The sequence below is a fragment of the Micromys minutus genome (genome assembly GCF_963924665.1).
Source record: "Micromys minutus genome assembly, chromosome: 9".
In the NCBI taxonomy this organism is placed as follows: Eukaryota; Metazoa; Chordata; class Mammalia; order Rodentia; family Muridae; genus Micromys; species Micromys minutus.
Genome location: NC_137978.1, coordinates 65726623 through 65746768, shown reverse-complemented (window position 1 = coordinate 65746768; position 20146 = coordinate 65726623). Strand labels below are relative to the sequence as shown.

Genomic DNA, 20146 nt, shown 5'->3' with positions numbered 1-20146 from the left:
GGGCGGGCAGGAGGGCACAGACCTGGTTTTTGGCCTTTCCTCGGATGCCTGCACTCTGAGGAGTATATTGCACACTCGGATGCCTGCACTCTGAGGAGTATATTGCACACTCAAGGCACGCTCAAGGCTCTGCATACGTGCACAGGGCAGCTTGTTCTGAAAACTTCTCTAGGCCACAGGTCTCAGAGTCTCCATGTATCCTGGGGACTGACCTGCCTGGTGTGGCCCTGAGTTGCTCCGTTGAGAATACAGGTCAGCTCCTTCCCCTGCTCACTCTGTGAGGGGTCTCTCTGCTTTTCAAAACAAGCCCTCAGGTCCCTCCCTCATTCCCTCCCCCCCTTGTTCTTTAAACTGGAGGGAAGGGACTATGTCATGGTGCCTCTCCCTGACTTCCTTTCATTGCATCTTCCTATGCTATATGCTATTTCTGCGTGCCCCTTGCGGGGAACCTTAAGCCTATAGGGTGGTCAGGATCCCCCACTGTCCCTTGGTGTGTGAGCACCACCTGCTCGTTCCAGTTTTAACAGCTCACCATCTCTGGCCTCAGTTTCCTCAACTGTCACAAGGGAGTGTATAGGTGAACATTTTCCAAGGTAGTGTAGCTCGTGATTCAGAGTTGTGGAGACTTTGGAGGGAAGTGGAGCTTCATTTAAACCCCTTGGGAAGGCCTGGAGACATGGCTCAGAGGTTAAGAGGTTCTGAGTTCAATTCCAGGCAACCACATGGTTGGTTCATAACCATCTGTAATGAGGTCTGGTGCTGCCTTCTGGCCTGCAGGCGTATGTGCAGGCAGAATGCTGTATGTACTCAGTAAAAACATAAGGACAGGAGGAGTCACCAGGGGTTCCAGGAGCCATGGTGGAGAGTCAACTAGCAGGTAAGCAAATGGGTGCGTTGATTTCCCAGCCTGGATCAGGCCGCTGGCTGCAGAGGTGGGATTTGTAGCATTGAGCTGGCTTGACACGCTCAGTGTTGCATCCGCCTTGCATCGAAGAATCACTCTGATTCTGAGACGGTCTTAGCTGGGTCAGTGAAATCCGAGAGATGCCCTGGTATGACCCCGGGTCCAGTCAGTCTCCAGGATGGGGCAACCGGGTCTTGCCTCACACAACCACAGTGCCTGGACTTGTTGGCTGCACTTGGTGGTACAGTGCTGGTAATGGCCCGGAGTTCACCATAGGAAGACAAAGGCGGAAGGGGCAAGCAACCCTCCTATGGATTCTCAGAGCCATTCTTCTCTGCAAGGCAGAAGGATGCACTTCCGAGCTCACCAAACCAGCTCAACAGTGCAAATCTACCTCTGCAGCCAACAGCCTGATCCAGGCTGGGAAAGCAGGGCTAGGACTGATTCCCCATGACCCCACCCCACCCCCACCCCCCACTGACTTACCCTTCATCACCCTGATGGAAAGGTCCACCGCCCGCAGCCTTTGATATACGGGTGAGATACATAGCCACGCAGTTGCTGAGTGGGCACCAGGCGCACCCATCTCTACATTCTGAAGCATGCCTGAGAGCATCCGGGAGCAGGTCTCCCTCATCAGAGTGCTTGGGGAAAGGGGTCTCGTGGAAGCATCCGGAACGGAGCTGCCCTCTCAACCCAGCCTCCCTCTCTCCTCCAGTACTCCCCACTTTTGAAGAAGTTGTATTGTCAGATTGCCAAGACATGCCCCATCCAGATCAAAGTGTCCACACCACCACCCCCGGGCACCGCCATCCGGGCCATGCCTGTCTATAAGAAGGCGGAGCACGTGACCGATATCGTTAAGCGCTGCCCCAACCACGAGCTCGGAAGGGACTTCAATGAAGGTGAGCACCCCCTCCCTGCTGTGGGACCCAGCACCATGGGCACACAGAGAGACACAGGCTGGTGGGTATGAGCAGCTTCCCACTCACCTCTCACCAGGAACACACACCCCATCTCTCCCTGTTTCCTCGGCTCTGACTACAGCCCTAAGAGGCTGCTGGTCCAGCAAGGGTGTAACTTTGGAGAAGTCAGGGACCAGCTGACCCTGGGGAGCCTTGTGAAGCATTCCTGCTTTGTCCCTGGTAAACCCTGTGATACCTCCAGGGACAGCTTTTGTCAGGATCAAGGCCACCTGAATGAGGGTTGCACAGCTCTGAGTCTAGCCTGGGACTCTCACAGGGACCAGCCCTGTGCTCTCAGTTCAGGCCACAAGCCTGGTACAGGGACATGGGATGGAGGATGGGCCCCTCTCTAAAGCTGTGTCACCTCCTGGCAGGACAGTCTGCTCCAGCTAGCCACCTCATCCGTGTAGAAGGCAACAACCTCTCCCAGTATGTGGATGACCCTGTCACCGGCAGGCAGAGTGTGGTTGTGCCGTACGAACCCCCACAGGTAGGCCGGGGGCCAGACTGGGATACAAAATTAACCTTACTGGGTGTGGTTCCCTGGGTCTCTGTTCCGACCTTAGCCTGCCTCTTAGGCCTTTTCTTGACAGCTCATTTTACTGTGGGCAGTGAGGTTGGGCCTGAGCTTGAGCCAACTTCAGTTCTTTCTCTCTCTGTTCTTCTGTCTTTCTCTCTGTCTGTTTGTCTCTCTCTCTCTCTCTTGTCTCTCTGTCTCTGTCCCTCTCTATCTCTCTGTCTCTCTTTCCCTCTGTCTCTCTCTGTATCTCTGTCCCTCTCTATCTCTCTGTCTCTCTCTATATCTCTGTCCCTCTCTGTCTCTCTGTCTTTCTCTGTCTCTCTCTCTTCTCAGCTATGTATTCAGGTGTGGTCATGTGACCTCCAACCTTTCCACCCTGCCCCCCACCCCAGGGTCCAGTCTCCAATCTTCTTGCTGTTCCTCCCAAGCATAGCCTCCTAGATGTGGGAGTGCGAGAGAGCCCCTGGACATCTCAGGCCCCATTTACAGGGATAAAGCAAGCATGGGGTGGTGGGTAGAAGGTGGATGATTCCATGCCTGGGGCAGGGATCATGAAAGGCCTCCTAGACCAAGCTGGGGAATGACAGAGGATGCCTACAGGGGACTGGAGCCTTGGAGCACAGACTCAGGGGAGTAGGGAAGACAGAGGTGATAGGTCAAACTTAAGAGGCCTGTGTGCAAAGCCTTGGAAGTATGGTTCCTGCCAGAGATGGGGCACAATGGCAGTGACTGGACATGCTGGACACTGAGGTACAGGCAAAGGGCTCAGGCCACAGGGGAGGGCTCCAGGGGAGGGAACCAGGCTGGAGGTGGTAGTTGTTGTTGTAGTCAAGTAAAGGGAGACTGGAGGAGGCAGGCGTCCACTTCTGACATCAGAGGGTGTGTGGTCACCATTATAGATCTGATGTGAGGCCCAGCTGGGGCCAAAGGCAAGGTGGAGGGACTTCAGGACTGATGTGGGAGGTGTCAGGGTAGAGACTCAGGAGGACTGTGCTTACATCTCATCTCTCTCTACCAAGCCCTGTGGTTCTGTGAGCAGCTTTCTATGTCAGTAGGACAGGGTCCTGTGATGCATGCACACACACAAATACACAAACACACAGAAACACAGACACACACATATACACAGACACACACACACACACACATACACACACACACACACACATACACACACACACACACACACACACACACACACACACACACACACACACATACGCACCAAGAGCATCCTCCCCTCTCCTCACAGGCTCAGGCTTGCAGATGAAGTAGGATTCTCTTGCCCTCTAGTGGCTGAAAGGTGTAAGTTCTTGGAAGGGTGGGGGTTTTGTATCCTGATCTAGCAAGACCTTTGGAACTCTGTTCTGGGAATGGAGCCCCTTTCATTCCTCTGCCCAGATGAGTCCACGCACACACCCACTCACATACAGCCCTGACATTTGACCTCTGCCTGCATTATGGGAGGTGACCGTGACTAGCACACCACTGACTCTGTACCTCCCTAAGAGCTGGAACCACGACTGAGCTCTCTGAGCTCAGCATAGCCAGAACAGTGCTGTGAAGGCACAGATGGATCAGAGGGTGGGTCAGTGGGTTCACATGGCTGAATGGATGAGTGGGTGGGTGGGTGGGTAGTTAGGTGGACAGGTGAGTGGGTGAGCAGGAGTGTAAGTGGGTGGACGGCTCAGAGGGTGGTAGGTGGGTACGTGGGGAGATGAATGGTTGAGTGTAAAGACGGGGTGGTCGGGTGGATAGATGGGTAGATGACTGAGAAGCATACAGCAACATCCCCATGCCTACCGAGAACCAGGGCCAGAGGCAGCTACAGTCCTTTCTGTGGTCAGGGCCCTGCCTGCTGACTGACGCTAAGCCCTTCCCTGCCTCCCCACGGACAGGTGGGGACAGAATTCACCACCATCCTATACAACTTCATGTGTAACAGCAGCTGTGTAGGGGGCATGAATCGGAGACCCATCCTCGTCATCATCACCCTGGAGACCCGGGAGTGAGTCTGCAGAGGAATGATGGTAGAGGTGGGGCGGGGACTTGGGCCAGCACTGGGGGAGAGGGGCATATCACAGAAGCAGGGAGGGCTTGCTCTCCTCGGCGGGGTGCTCAGCTTCAAGGCTAGTCCCGAGGGGTCTGCAGGATGCGGGTGGGGTCAAGAGCGGTCCCTCAAGCTCACAGTCACGCTGTGCCCATCCAACAGTGGACAGGTACTGGGCCGGCGGTCTTTCGAGGGTCGCATCTGTGCCTGTCCTGGCCGTGACCGCAAGGCCGATGAAGACCATTACCGGGAGCAACAGGCTCTGAATGAAAGTACCACCAAGAACGGGGCTGCCAGCAAACGTGGTGAGCGGGGCTCTGGGCCAGGGTGTGGGAAGAGCATGGAGTTGGACACAATTGGGTGTGAGAAGGAGTACCTGCCCCCAGGGCACCAAGCATACCCTCATCCGGGGGGTGGATCCCAGGGTCTGAATGGCCACAGCCTGGAAGCCTCTCTGGCTGGACAGGGCAAGTGTGACACAAGACATTTTGGTTGTCTGCACTCTGAGGCTAGGAGCATGTAGGACCCCGGTCCAGCTCCTTCCAGCCTAGGTTTACCCTGTGTGCACACCACACCCAGGCAAGCATTCACCTGGGCACCTCAGCCCTCACTCTGTGACTCATGTGTCTTACCTACCTTCCAGCGTTCAAGCAGAGCCCCCCTGCCATCCCTGCCTTGGGTACCAATGTGAAAAAGAGGCGTCATGGGGACGAGGACATGTTCTACATGCATGTGAGTGGGGTTTGTGGCCATCAGGGTGGGCGGGGAGGACAGGCCTGTGTGTCCCCGTCATCAAAGATCTCAGGCTGGGAAATTCCAGATGTCACAAGGGATGGGGGAGGGTGGCATACTGACACCCGAGGATTTAGACCGTGGCCCTGAGGATGTGGAGTTTGAAGGAGGCTCTGTTCAGAGTCAGACCTTGCAGGGCATCAACTCACTGAGTGTGGACATGCCGACCAGGTTAACTTTGCATCAAGGAGACCCGAGGGTGCCCTTTATAATGGAGACTCCCAGGGTGGAGCTTCAGTAGGAGTGTATAGTCCTATAGGGTGTAGCTTATGGGTTTTTAAAAATAATTTTTAAAGAGTTATTTATTTATTATATGTAAGTACACTGTTGCTGTCTTCACACACACCAGCAGAGGGCATCAGATCCCATTACAGATGGCTGTGAGCCACCATGTGATTGCTGGGAGTTGAACTCAGGACCTCTGGAAGAGCAGTCAGTGCTCTTAACCGCTGAGCCATCTCTCCAGCCTTAATTTAATTATTTTATGCATGTGGGTACATTGTCACCATCTTCAGACACACCAGAAGAGGGCATCAGATTCCATGACAAATGGTTGTGAGCCACCATTAGGCATTAGTGTATTAGCCAGCATGACTTGATGTGTATGTGGTACCAATCCCAGCGGTAAGATGGTGGTGCGCTCTGAAGGAATATTGTTTCCTTGAGTGTAGGGCCTCCTTTAAGACCTATAGCTGCTGAGCTTCTTGACAGGGAAGAATGAACTCTGAACCCAGGGACCCACTTCCTAGACCTGCTCCTGGGAAGCAGAAAGTCAGGGTATCCTGCGCACTGGGGAACTGAGGAACTCCAAGAGCAGATCACCCTTTGCCACAGCCGGAGGATCCCCTGAGGCTTTGACCAGAGCCTGTCTGTCTGTCTCTGTGCCCAGGTGAGAGGCCGGGAGAACTTTGAGATCTTGATGAAAGTCAAGGAGAGCCTAGAGCTGATGGAACTTGTGCCGCAGCCTTTGGTCGACTCCTATCGGCAGCAGCAACAGCAGCAGCTCCTACAGAGGCCGTGAGTGAACCCCACCATCTATGTGGGGAACTAGGGATATTCTGACCCGGTAGGGAGAAGGCCAGCACAGTAGGTAGGGTATCCTGGATGGGACAGTCGGACCAACACAGCCCAGGTGGCACCTCCTCCTCTTCCAGGAAGCCTTCTGGGACTTAGCCTGTCCTGGGGTCCTGGGTTCCCATGTTCAGCACACCTCTGCCTCCCACAGGCCTTGGAAATGTTGATGGGGGAAGGGGCAGGAGGGGCCGGATTTGCTGAAGCTGGTGAGGTGTTAGCTTTCTTCCCAACTCTCTGACAGGCAGGGTCTACCTCTGCCTGCATCCCAGGCTGTCCACAAAGGTGCCATGTTGGGGGAGGAGTTACTTTTACCTCTCGTGAATGCTCACTGTTGCTTTCCAAGTAGGAGTCACCTGCAGCCTCCATCCTATGGGCCCGTGCTGTCCCCAGTGAACAAGGTGCACGGAGGGGTCAACAAACTGCCCTCTGTCAACCAGCTGGTGGGCCAGCCTCCCCCGCACAGCTCGGCAGCTGGGCCCAACCTGGGGCCCATGGGTGAGTCCCTGGGGTGGTGCAGGCCTCATGTGGGCCATAGAGACTCAAGGGAGGGTCTGGGCAGATTTACTGAGATCACAAACAGGACCGGTGGGAACCTTTGACAGCTGCCTCTCCCTGAAGCTCTAGCCTGCAGGAGGACAGTGGCTATGGGGGCGTTTGTTCCAATCCCAGGGGTTCTCTGCCTGGGGGTTTGCAAAGGCGATAGAGTTAAGAGCTCACGCCTGTCCTCTCTTGAAGGCCACAGGATCTTGAAGAAGATCCCTAGCTTCAGCCAGCCTCAGTTTCTCCATCAGCGAAATGGCCGTACCAAATCCCCTCACCTCTAGGATCAGAACGTGAGACCTCCTTGAGGGGCAGCTGTAGGGAGCTGGGCAGGGTGGAGTATGGGTCCCTTCTGAGAGGTCTTTATATGGGTACAGATGGACACACTCCTGACACTGAGCAACACCTCCTGGGTGTGTCTTGCTAAAAGGACCCTGGAACCTGGTAACATTCACATACCAGCTGCTAATCCCGGCATCGCCTAAACCACATGCCCCATGGGCAGCCACCTTCCACTTCTGCCTCCTGGCAGAAGGGTTGTACCTAGGGGACGGCCCTCACAGTGCTGTATCACACTGCCAGGCTAGACGGCAACCTGGGACACCCCCCACGGCGTGAGGGGCTTGCTCTCAGGTTCCTGGACCCGCTCTTTTGATCAGGCTCCGGGATGCTCAGCAGTCACGGCCACAGCATGCCAGCCAACGGGGAGATGAGTGGAGGCCACAGCTCCCAGACCATGGTTTCGGGATCCCACTGCACCCCGCCACCTCCCTATCATGCAGACCCCAGCCTTGTCAGGTGTGTGGGCTGGGGCCGGACCTGGGTTTGTGCTTCACCCCTCCACCCACGCCTCCCACTAACTGTGCGGTTCCTGCTGGTGGGAACGACCTTGCACGTGGCTCTGTCTGACCCTGCGTTTTAATTGATTGGCCTGAGGGAGGCTTAAGGGGGTTGTGCCCTGTCAGAGCTCATCAGCAGGTGCTGAGAAAGAACTTGGAAAGAAAAGCACGTGAGGGCTAGGCGTCAGGAGTAGAGGGGGCTGGGGGTAGGGGGTGTGGGATAGGATAAGGAACTTATCTTGGAGATGGGGGATGAGGGATGGGATAAGGAACTGTGAGAGGGCGGGCCAGGAGGGGGGTAATGACACACACACACACCTACACACAAGTAGGAGCAAAAAATAAAATAAATGAGAGAAAGACAGAGAGACGGACAAACAGAGAGAAAGGGGGCACTTGAGCCAGAACTGGGCTGAGACCCCACTGTTGGCCACACCTGCCCTGAGGGAGGGACCAGCAGCTTTGGCCACTGTAATAGGCAGTTCCCTCCCGACAGGGCCACTCCTGTGAGGCATGAGCACACAGCAGTTAATGCTGCTTTCTCAAACTCTCCCTCTGCAGTTTCTTGACAGGATTGGGGTGTCCAAACTGCATCGAGTGCTTCACTTCCCAAGGGCTGCAGAGCATCTACCACCTGCAGAACCTCACCATCGAGGTAAATGCCCCGAGTCTCCCCAACCGAGACACAGGGCACCGTCTAGGGTGGCTAGCTGGGGGAACTCCTAGAGACTTTCCCACAAGCAATCAGATTCTACCCTGAAGTCAGCAGGATCAGGCAACGTGAAGGAGACTAGGTGGATATATCCAGGGCCCTGACCGTGACCTATAGGGCTTTGTCCCTTGTTAGAGCCCCCTGGTGGCCCCGCCAGGCTACCTTTGATTTTTTTAGGCTGGGCTGTTTCCAGGACCCAATGTGTAAGAAGTGTAGAAACCAGAGGGGGACAGACCCAGAAAGAATAAATGGGTCCCCACATCCAACCTACACGTGCGGCACAGAACATTTTGGATTGAATGTGTCACTGAAAGCATCTGGAAAGCCCAGGCATCCTGTAACAGCCTAGCCACACAGTCAGCCTTCATTTATCTGTGAGACACAGCCCCAGGGCTCATCAGCTCAGCACCTCCAGCCCATCTCCCATAACTGTTTTCTAGATTCTTACTCAGGCTATATCTGTCCCCTGCCCAAGAACCCAGGCAGGACACAGACTTATCTGAGACTATGGTGCTGGTGCCTAACACCTGTATTTGTGTGACCGCTGACACTAAACTACTTAACCTTGAGTCATAATTAACCCTTATCTCACCAGAGCTTGAAGCTAAGGGATGAGCCAAGGAACACTTGAGATCAGGAGGTGCATGGGTGGACTCCTAGGTCTCTGTCACTGTTCTCATGGTGTCTGGGCCCCTGGCTGGTGAGGGGACCCTTGTCACTGTCCCTTCCATCTGCACACATATTATTTAGCTGTCCTAGAAAAATATGTGGCTAGACACTCCATCAGGTGACCCTGCTGCTGTCCCTAGCCTGTCACCTGCACAGCTAAGGTCTGATAAGTCAGCGGTCCCCTCAAGCAGATGGGCAGGTAGTATGCCCTTGGTGTGAGGGACACACAACCCTGTAGCTTCCCTTTTGTAACCTGAAGGTGCCCGTCGCTCTTTCAGGACCTTGGGGCCCTGAAGATCCCTGACCAGTACCGTATGACCATCTGGAGGGGCCTACAGGACCTGAAGCAGAGCCAGGACTGTGGTCAGCAGCTGCTACGCTCCAGCAGCAACGCGGCCACCATCTCCATCGGAGGCTCCGGCGAGCTGCAGAGGCAGCGGGTCATGGAAGCCGTGCATTTTCGTGTGCGTCACACCATCACGATCCCCAACCGCGGGGTCGCAGGTGGAGTGACAGGCCCTGACGAGTGGGCAGACTTTGGCTTTGACCTGCCTGACTGCAAGTCCCGTAAGCAGCCCATCAAAGAGGAGTTCACAGAGACAGAGAGCCACTGAGGAGCACGCCTTCTCCTGCCTCCCTCTGTGAGAAACTGCCCTTGGAAGCGGGACCCCTCGGCTGTGCCCACAGAAACAGTAAGGGCCTTCTGCCAGATGCCACTTCTGAAGGGAAGTCGCTCATGAACTAACTCCCTAGAAGACTTCTGGAACCGCCCTTAGCTCCATGTACACGAAGGCAGGTTGTGGGCCAAGTGCTGAGACAGGGGCTGTCCCTTTGTGGGTGGGTTTGCTGTACCCATTGGCTCCTCTCCTCGGTTGAGGACTCTGCCACCTCCAGGACAGAGCGGCTCCTTTCACTGCTCACCCTCCGCCACAAAGTATTCCAGCGTCTTCTGTTCCCGCTAGCCACATGCAGCCTGGTCTTCTGTGTCTTCTGCCCTTACATGCAGGTTGATTCCACTGTGTCTTGAAGGTGAAGTCAGGGCCGGAGACATCCTCTGAGGGATGTGCAGGCAGATCTGTCCCTAATGTGGGCTGTTCTGCTGTTCCCAGTGTCTCCCGAGGCTTGGTTGTTGGGGCTAGGGAAGACTAGACTGTGGCAGAACAGAGGAGGAGACTGGCCTCAGCCTCCAGCACCCGGAACGTGCTGGCCACAGCAGCCTCTAGGGACCTCTGGGCAGACAGAGGGACAGAATGAGTCTCAGACTACTGAAAACTGAATTGTCAATATTTGATAAAACGTTACTCTTTCCACTTGGTGGGTGAGTTTGCTTCCCCCCCCCCCCACTCTCTCTCGGCCTTCCTTTCTGAGATCAACCTAGCGTGTCTACAGGTGTTTCTCAACAAGCCAAAACAGAACAAAACAAAAACAAAAAAACACCGAGTGTCAATCCAGGAAGGGCCCTCGCCCGTTACCAGGATGGTTGGATGGGGAAAGGACTCGGAGAGAGCATAGCTGTGGTCAGACCCCAGCTGTGAGGAACATCTGTTCTGCCCACGCTAAGGCTTAGAGTCTAGGCTCTGTGCCTGAGTGCTAGCCTGTCCTCGTGGGCTGGAACTGGGACAATTGCTGGAGGCCCTGGTCTTCCTATGCACCCTCCAAGGAGTCAGCGGGCTTGAGAGACAGTTCCTGCATACACTAAGCCAATGGGGCCCTGTACCTGCCAGAAATCTGCAGTGAGAACCCGGGCAGTGCCTGCTGGGAGTGGAAGGAGACCCTGCCGCAGGAAAGCCCAAGAGTCTGCTGAGGCTCCATGAAGCCAGTTGTTTTAGGCCTGGCTTCCGTTAGCATGGCCCAACAGAGGCAGTGAAGCCCAAGGGATGGCCATAGAGTCAGCACTACCAGGACTGGCATCCTATCATGGCTGCCTCCAGAAGCACAAAGGCAAATGTTGCCAATCTTAGCAAGCTCTGCACACTTAGATGGCTACCACCCGAACCGTGCTTCATGGGTCTCAGAGGGGCGGAATTTGGGTACACTGAGGGTAGAAGCAGGCATCTCATTGCCAGAGACCTGGGATGACCATGCAGGCCCTTCCAACTTGATAGCTGTTGACAGCATAGACTCTGGGGGTCCTGTACCTAGATAGGCCATAACAACTGCAGTATCAGGCTTAGAACTTCCAGGGTGTGGCCAACCCAGTAGGTGGTAACACACCACACAAAGCCTGAGGTCGAGCACACACTTGTTGTGGTTACACAGTTGAGGAAGCTGAGGCTAGACAAACTGGGTTCCCTGCCTCAGGCGTCAGCTCACGGCAGAGGTGGGCACTCACTCTTGAGGTACATGCTGTTCCGTGCTAGCTCAGGAACTAGACAGCACTTCTCACTCTTAGGCCTGTGAGCCCCACTGAGATGTGCTTGAGTCCTGGGATCTCATGGAAGTATGCCTCAGGCATTGTCCACGGGGGAGGGGGGCACCACATGCTCCTGGAAAGGCTTTGGAGGAGTGGCTGTCACCGAGCATCGGAGGAGTGAAGAGCCTGTCTCCGGTGAGGACCCAGGGCTGTGAGTCTCCCCAGACCGTCTCAAGTGCCAAAGCTGTCTCATGAGCTTCCAGGACCCTGACAGGCCTGGGGGTGAACACGAAGGACCATCTGCCAGGAAATAAATGTCACAGAGGCAAGGCTCGAGTGGCTGAGTAGCTCCTCGGCAAGCCAAGACTTTGTTCTGCAAAAACACAGGAAGCAAGAGAAAGCAAACCTTCCAGCTACCAGGCTTCCCAGGAGCAATGAAGTGCTAGTCTGGAAGCAAGTTTGGAGGTACCCTGGAAGACATCTGTTGAGCAAGGGTGGGTGCCTCAAGGCTCTACTCCAAAAGCAGGTCACTCCAGCCTCAGCCTGCACGGTCCCAGGGAGCTCTGTGTATCCAGTTAACAGCAGCTCCTGCGTCCCTTCCCGGCTCTGTTACCATGCCTGACAGCTCTGCCTTGATCTGCTTTGAGCTTTGAGCTTGCACCAGCACCTGATCCCTGTGCAAGAACCCTGCGAGGGTCCAAAGTTGCTACTTAGAACAGCATTTTAGACCAGAGACAAAAACCCAAAGCAAAATGTCCGTGTTTCAATGTGATGAAATGCTTCTCCAAGCAGTATTGATGGATACAGTCCAACGACTCTATTAGCTGTTTTGGGTCACATCATCTTAGAAAAATGTGTTATTTTTTTAGCTGTGTTTCCATGGGAATTTTTGTTTTTGTAATATAATAAAAATCACATGTTCCCATGACTGACTATTGTAACTAACCCATCCCCCAGGCTTGAGAAGAGCATCATGGGAATGCTCAGAACAAGCATAGACAGGCAGAAAGCATGTGACCCCACACTGGCCCAGGGGCACCCACTCGACTTCTGCATCAGCCCTGCAATAACGCATGTGTCCTGTGGGCAGGTAAGGGGACATCTGGAGACATCGCAAACACCGTAAGTGATGTGTAGTTGGCATGCTTACCTTCTCAGCAGGATGTAAGGAGGACACTAAGTGTCCTGTCAGCTCCATTCATGCCCCACTGCCACCCAGGTCTCTGTGTGGTTCTCAGATTTCCTGTTTCTCAGCAGTGGACATACATGTCTTAGCAAAAAGTAAGACTAAAAATCTCCTCAGCTTTGAGGGAGGCCTGGGGCTGCTAAGAGGTAAGATGGAAAGGTGCCAGCATTCGGCATTCCTCCTTACCTCATCCAGTGCAGCATCCGTCCTAGTCTCCATGCCACCTGCCTTGCTCTGGCAACAATGCTTCACACGGGCTCCCTCCTGCTCTACACAATGGCCATCTTCCCCAGAGGCCTCATGCTTCCCCAGGGTCCACTGTGGAGGGCTGAAGGAGATACACTGTACTTCTCGGTTCTCCCTGTGAGTGTGAAGCCATGATCTAATGTCTTTGGAGCTGGCTTCTTGCTGTACCATCAGGATCCACCACTCACTGTGACAAACTACTACAGACCACGAGGCCCCAGAATTTGGGTTAAAACTCCCAGTGCTGTGTGCTCTGTTGGTCATAAGCCTAGTGAAAGGGGTTTGATATGATCGGGAGATCCAGTTCCTGGGTGACTTTTAGCAGGTCTGAGGCTGTGTCATCTCAGCGGTTCCATCTAAGAGTTCCTATGTTCTTTTCCCTTGAAGGCTTATAAAAGGGTTTAGCTGCTTAGCTGAACTAGATAGAGTCTGAAAACACCCACAGTGCCCACAAGGGCCTCTGCCTATTGTCTTCTGGCTGGGGTCCCCCTAGTTAAAATGAGACCCTTACTGTGTAACGCATGGTCCTAAGACCTGGACCTTTTGTGAAGAGATTTGAGCCTCTGAAAGAGAAGCCTTTTATCTATAAAAGGCCTGCTTCTATAGAGTTAGGGTGGAGTCTAAATGTGAAATTTAGGAGATTACAGTTCTCTTGCTAGGGTCTGTCTATAAAGGCAGGGGCTAGCCTAAAAACTCCAGAGGTACAACAGTCCCCAGGAGCTGATGAGCAACTGGGGAGAGGGGTCCCACCATCACAAGAAAAAGAGGAACCTAGAGTTCGATATGGCAGGAATACAAAAGAAAGCCTCTCTTTAGATCTAATACCGTACCCCGGGAGGTGTTGGCAGGCATCTGTCCCAAGAGCATATAAGAGTCAGGATATACAGGGCAAATGGAAAACCTCATTCATGGTCCTTGGACCCTGGACCATTCTATAGACTTTGTCTGACTTCCCTACTGTTGAGGTACAGGTGTGTCACGGAGTGTTACAGGATATAGAAACCTACTAACCAGGAGTCTACAAAGAAAGATGGGGACATTGGGGACTTTCAGGAAATTTGTCCTTAAGAGCCATTGCCTCTCTTGGTGAGCATTTAGGAAAAGAGATATCCCAGATGTCAAAAGGAACTTGTTTAGTGAAGTAGAGATCTGTAGTCTTTAGTCCTTGATGGCTTCAGGCCATTTCAGGACAGGGGACTCAAAATTGTCACAAGAGCCTCCAGACCATCCAAAAACCTTAGCTGGATTTGACACTTAGATAAGATGCCCCACCTAGGAAGAGAACGGAGAAATTAAGTTGGACCAGAAAGGGGTGAACAGAGAGACGGTCTGTCCTACCGGTTAAGATGAATGTAAGTTTGGTTAGGTCTTGCCATCAGTATCAGGAAGGAGGGCCAGGAACCAATAAACCAGAAATGATCGGGGTAGAAAAGTCACTCCGTGTTGCTAAGGATTGTTACTTCTGTCTTCGACACATCTAGGTTTGGTCAAGGCTCATACACAGAAATGGTATACACTAGAATCCACGTAGCCTGGGGTTTCAGTCCTCAGAGAGGGTGACCCTCACTGGGCTGCTCACATCCAGGAAGAAAGTCAGGGTTGTTTGTGTATTTTTAGTGCTGACTACCTTGGGTAAAGGCTGGCTGTTGTACAGGATTGTCCTCTGAGGCCACCATCCTCAGGAGTCCAGCTGAGCTTGCTTACCAAGACCCTCACACCTGGGCTTGTTGGCTGTTTGTAGGGCACATGGATGCGCCATTGGCATAAGAACCAGTGAAATGTGGTTTTGCTTAAAACCCGATAATCTCAGAGATCTGAGATGGAGGAGTGGCGCTGTTCCCTCCTGCCTGCTTTGGAACCATGACCCCCAATTGAGGTGACCACAGACAGTCACTCCCGTAGCACAGCACCTGGGACACCTTGACTTGCTAATGAGGTATCTCAATAACCTTAGCCTTCAGCCAATGATCTTCCCTTCTTGGGTATCCTCACACCCTTCTCCAATAATATATAATCCCTGGCTCACCCCAAATAAAAGGTATGCATCCAAACCCACCCCCAGTAACTAAATATGAATAAGCAAAGATGGCCTCGAAGAGGTGCTTCATTAAAGATTGTCGTGGGGAAGGCATTCACTCATGTGCACTCGGATTCCAACCGTCCGGGATCCTGCCAGTCCTGGGCTCTACTTCCCCTTCCGGCTAGCCATGCTTGCCCGGAAGGGAAAGGCAGACTGCTGACTTCCTATTCCGCACTTTGCTTTGTCCTCCCGAGCCAGTGTATTGGTGGCATCCAGACCCCACCAGAGGAGACGTAGAACTCCAGACCACAACCGTTGGCCATCCTTCTTGGAAGGAGGGGTTGGGAGCATTGTGAAGCCCCCAGGGGGTCTCTGGGAAGAATTACAGTCTACGGTAGGGTGCCATCTGTGCCATCTTCCAGTATGGCTGCTTTCAGATCTCCTGTGTCCCTACCCATGGCCCTTCCTCAGTATGGAAGCCCAGTGAATCTTTGGTTCCCTCAGGGAACTTTGCTGGACTCAGTTTGTGGTTGGGACCTTAGGAGGAAGGTAGGTGTTGTTTATGTCTCCCTCTGGGGAGAAATTTTAGCCACACAGGCTTTTCCTCGGGAGAGAGGAGGGACATTTTCCCTTCTAATTTGTCCCGACTTTGCAGTCTGGATGTGGAGGTAGGACATGATGGTGCCCTGGTTGCTTTGGGCAATGACGGCTGGAGAATTCTGGCTGACCACATTGGCTGGAGGCTGGGTTAGCTCTCTGAGCCTGGACCAGGTGGCCGCCGGATGGAGTAGAAGGATTCCTGATGGGCCAGGGAAGAGTCAATGGCTTCCCCCGCAGGCTGAGTTTGCCACCTTCTCTCTTTTCTTCCTCAGTTTGGCCTTTCTGACTCTCCAGATCTCTTCCTGATTATTAAAGCCTTCAGAAAGGCTGTGCCTGATAACTGAGGGAAACTTTGGTTAGAGGCCCCGGGCTAGTTTTGAAGCTTTTCTTCCTGTCTTGTGAGTGGGTGATGATGGGGCCCTTGGGGTGGGTCCCAGCCCTGGGGCCAGAAGAACTCTGCCTGATGAGAAGCCCCTCCTATGGGCTATGGGGGGGCTATGGGGGAAGGTCACCAAGCCTAGGATGCTCACAAGACTCAAATCAGGTGACCTAGATCCAGAAGTGGGGAAAGCTGGGGGTTGGGGAGAACCACATTTGGGGAACAGGTCCTTAGCCAGGGCCAAGGATGTTGTGCATGGCTCTTTACTAGTGGGTGGTACTCCAGTCCCTCAGAGACAAGTTCTGGCTTGTTCCTGTGCACCTGTCCCCAGGTGCCTGCCATCTCCACCTTGGAGTCTCTTCTCTGGACCTATAAATCTCTCTGCTGGTGCTGTGTCTCCTCCTAGGGGGTTGCCCTGATCCTTAGCTCTTCCTACCAACTTAGACCTCTGAAAAACTAGCTTCACGGCAAAGACGGCAAAGACGGCAGTTTAGGAATCTGACGTCTGGACCAAGTTTTATTAATGAGAAACACCCAGGCTGCAGTTCTGTGTCCCAGCAACAGGGTGCTGCACTCACTTGGCACCTGGGTCTAGGAGCTGGTGTGCCACAAGGCTCAGCACACCTGCAGCGGCTATTCTTACTTCGAGAGTGCCAGAGGAAAATTTGGCAGGCAGTAATAAAGACCCAAGACACAAGCAATGCGAGCCGCCAGGGACCGTTGCTTCATTAAATGAAACTTCCGGCGCTGGCTACATTTCAGCCAGTTCCACACAGAGCTTGTTCATTGCCCCTTGAAATGGCAAGGCTGGAGTTCATTTACTAAGCTTAGACGCCAGTCTCAAGATAAAGCCTTCTATAACAGCAACCGACTGAGCCTCTGTGTCAGCCGTCACTCCTTAGTTCTGAACGTGAGCATTGCAGTGAACGCAGGTCTGCAGTTAGGCCAAGTCTCAAAGACAATCCGTGAGTTTGCACTTGATGCTGTGTGACTGTTCTGACTGCGTGTGTGTATATTCAGCGTAGGTGCGGATCTGGTGCCCGTGGAGGGCAGAGGGCAGCTGTGACTGTCATACAGATGGCATGAGTTGTGGTTAGATCTGTATGGCCTCCAGACACACCGTGGACCAAAACCTGTCTTCTGCTCTTAGCTGCTCTGCATCATCTCGTCAGCCCCGATATGTGACACTTTTAGTTTAAAGCCAGACACGGTGGCACATGCCTTCAATCCCAGCACCTGGAACTCAGAAGTGGGTGAGTCGGGGGCCAGCCTGGTCTACATAGTAGTTTCAGAACAGCCAGAGCTAGTGAGACAGTGTATCAAAAAAAAAAAAAGAATTTATTTTTAATAGTGTGTGTGTGTGTGTGCATGTATGTGTGGTGTGTGTGCATGTATGTGTGGTGTGTATGCATGTATGTGGTATACATGTGTGTATACATGTGTGTACATACGTATATATATGTGTGTGTGTGTGTGTGTGCATTGTGTGGTGTACCTGTGTGTATACATGTGTGTACATGTGCATGTGTTTGTCTGTGTGTAAGTCTGTGTGTATGTGCATATATGTGGTGTGTATGTGTGTGTATATCTGTGTATGTGGTGTGTGTGTGGTGTATGTGTGTACACAGATGTGTGTACATGTGTATGTGCATATATATCTGTATGTGGTGTGCTTGTGTGCATGTGTGTGGTGTGTCTGTGTGTACACATGTATATACATGTATATGTGTATGTCTATGTATGTGTGTATGTCTGTGTGATGTGTGGTATACATGTGTGTGCACATGTGTGTGTACATATATGTGTGTATATATCTGTATGTGGTATGTGTGTGCATGTGTGTGGTGTGTTCATATGTGAATACATGTATATGTGTATGTCTATGTGTGTGTGTGCTGTGAACGTAGATTCTCATGAAGGGCAAAAGAGGACTTGGGGCCTCTGCAAGAGCAGCAGTACACGCTCTTCATGGCTGAGCCATGTCTCCAGTACACAATGTGTCTTTCAAATGGGCAGGACTTGTTCCTAAAATGGCTACCACAGCACAGAGCTGTCCTCAGGAATCCTCAGAAGCTGTGTTGGAAGATTACAAACCCACCACCCACAGAGGAGCCATCACGGTGAGACTTCCTCTCATTTCCGGGGATATGACTCCCCATTTAATTTTCCCTTTCTATGAAGTGATTGCTCACAAGTCACATGGGTTGAGGAGCACACACCCTGGGCCTCCCAGCTCTGCTCTTCCTCCCCCTTCGCCTCCCTCAGACCCCTTTGTCCTGTCCTCCCACCACACACACACACAGACACACACAGACACACACACAGACACACACACACACAGACACACACACACACACACAGACACACACAGACACACACACACACACAGACACACACACACACAGACACACACAGACACACACACACAGACACACACAGACACACACACAGACACACACACACAGACACACACACAGACACACACAGACACACACAGACACACACACAGACACACACACAGACACACACAGACACACACAGACACACACAGACACACACAGACAGACACACACACACACAGACACACACAGACACACACACAGACACACACAGACACACACACACAGATACACACAGACACACACAGACACACACAGACACACACAGACACACACACAGACACACACACACAGACACACACAGACACACACACACAGACACACACACACAGACACACACACACACACAGACACACACAGACACACACACAGACACACACACACACAGACACACACACACAGACACACACAGACACACAGACACACACAGACACACACACACAGTTTCACATTCACTTTAATGCCATAAAGACATATGCGATTTGCTGTGTCTATGTAAATGAGGGAAGATGGTGTTTGTCTTTTGAGACTGGCTTCATTCACTTAATACAATTATCTTCACCTGTATCCATTTTCCTGAAAACACTAATTATTGTTTATGGCTGAAAAAAACCATGAACGTCTATCACATTTCATTCTCCATACATTTTTAGTTGGAAGCCTTTGTTGGCTCCGTATCTCAGCCACTGTACATTGCAGTTAGCTCAATGCATTGAAATCTACCCACAAAATCAGACACACAAAAAAGGATCTATTCTGTAATATCATATTTGGCTGTAACACTTGTAAAGCACTTTGGGGTCCTTAAGGTTGTCTTGGGAAATATTCCGATTTTCTTTCTGTTGCTGTGGTAAAACCCACAGCCAAAAGCAACCCCGGGAGGAAAGGGTTTGCTTTAGTTTGCAGGTCATAGGTCATATCTCTGAGTTATCAAGTTAGAAAGTCAACTCAAGCAACCCTGGAAGAGCTTTCCCTGCTGGCTCACGGGCTACTCATAGCTTTCTATGGTGACGCCGCCCCTAGTAGACTAGGCCCTCCTCATCAAGACCACAGCCCTCCCAGGCCAATCTTAATCAAGGCTGTCCTTTCAGATGGCTCCAGGCTACTGAAAAGTGACAATTAGAGCTAAGTGGGATAGAGGGGACAAAACCATAAATTCCCTTCCCCTGGCAAGAAGCCTGCGTCTCCCCAAAGTCAGATAGGACACCAGTTTTGTCCTGGCACTGTACAAAGTTATCTTGAGACACATCCTTCTTTGTGTGAGCCTCTCACTATGTTACCCAGCCATGTCCAGAACGCTCCACTCTCCTGCCTCAGCCTTCTGAAAGCTGCAATTACAGGGTGTGCACCCCTAGACTCAGCCTCTGAGAAAGACAGCCAGCCAGAAAGTAATCAGCAGGGACCCAGGCTTCTCCTTTTCCTCATTCCTCTCTGCAGGAGGGTTTCATCCTCCAGGTCACCTTGTGATCTGCACCTTATGTAGTCCAGGCTAGCCTCAGACCTGTGGGCTTGTTTCCTGGGTGCTGGGATAACTGGAATGTACCATCACATTCAGCTTAGGCATTGCTTTAACGAATGGCAGGAAAGATCTTACCCTAACTTGAGCAAACCTCTTGGACTTAAGAAGACCCCTCAGAAACCCAATGATTCCTTTGTAACGGTTGAAATAATAACATGTGAAGAAATTGGTGGGTAAAAAATACTTCTCCATCTAATAGAAGACATGCAATTATAGATCCAGGAAGTTAAAAGGTCAGAGTTTTCAATGCTGCCCAGGGACTCCCGTGGTAACTTAAAGGGAAACACAATGCCATAACCTTTGATGTCCTGCAGATGAAAGAGGAGGTGCCCTCAAATTCTGTGCTGTGGAAGCCACTTGTGTGGCACCAACTTTGACT

The 20146-nt window shown here is 52.4% G+C and overlaps 1 protein-coding gene across 6 annotated transcripts in view; it reads left to right on the top strand.

The window, feature by feature from the left end:
• Positions 1 to 9679, top strand: part of TP73 (tumor protein p73) — a gene marked incomplete at both ends in the record, with an annotated part of 42384 nt that extends 32705 nt beyond the window's left edge. For 2 of the 6 annotated variants that reach the window (XM_080920875.1, XM_080920878.1), the window contains 10 exons: positions 1623 to 1809; positions 2244 to 2359; positions 4288 to 4397; positions 4602 to 4744; positions 5083 to 5171; positions 6121 to 6248; positions 6652 to 6800; positions 7505 to 7643; positions 8246 to 8339; positions 9344 to 9679. In XM_080920875.1, the coding sequence (XP_080777001.1) occupies positions 1623 to 1809; positions 2244 to 2359; positions 4288 to 4397; positions 4602 to 4744; positions 5083 to 5171; positions 6121 to 6248; positions 6652 to 6800; positions 7505 to 7643; positions 8246 to 8339; positions 9344 to 9679 (1491 nt within the window). The remainder of the gene's footprint in view (positions 1 to 1622; positions 1810 to 2243; positions 2360 to 4287; positions 4398 to 4601; positions 4745 to 5082; positions 5172 to 6120; positions 6249 to 6651; positions 6801 to 7504; positions 7644 to 8245; positions 8340 to 9343) is intronic. The other 4 variants (XM_080920880.1, XM_080920877.1, XM_080920879.1 and 1 more) reach the window with 2 other exon arrangements.
• Positions 9680 to 20146: the final 10467 nt, after the last annotated feature.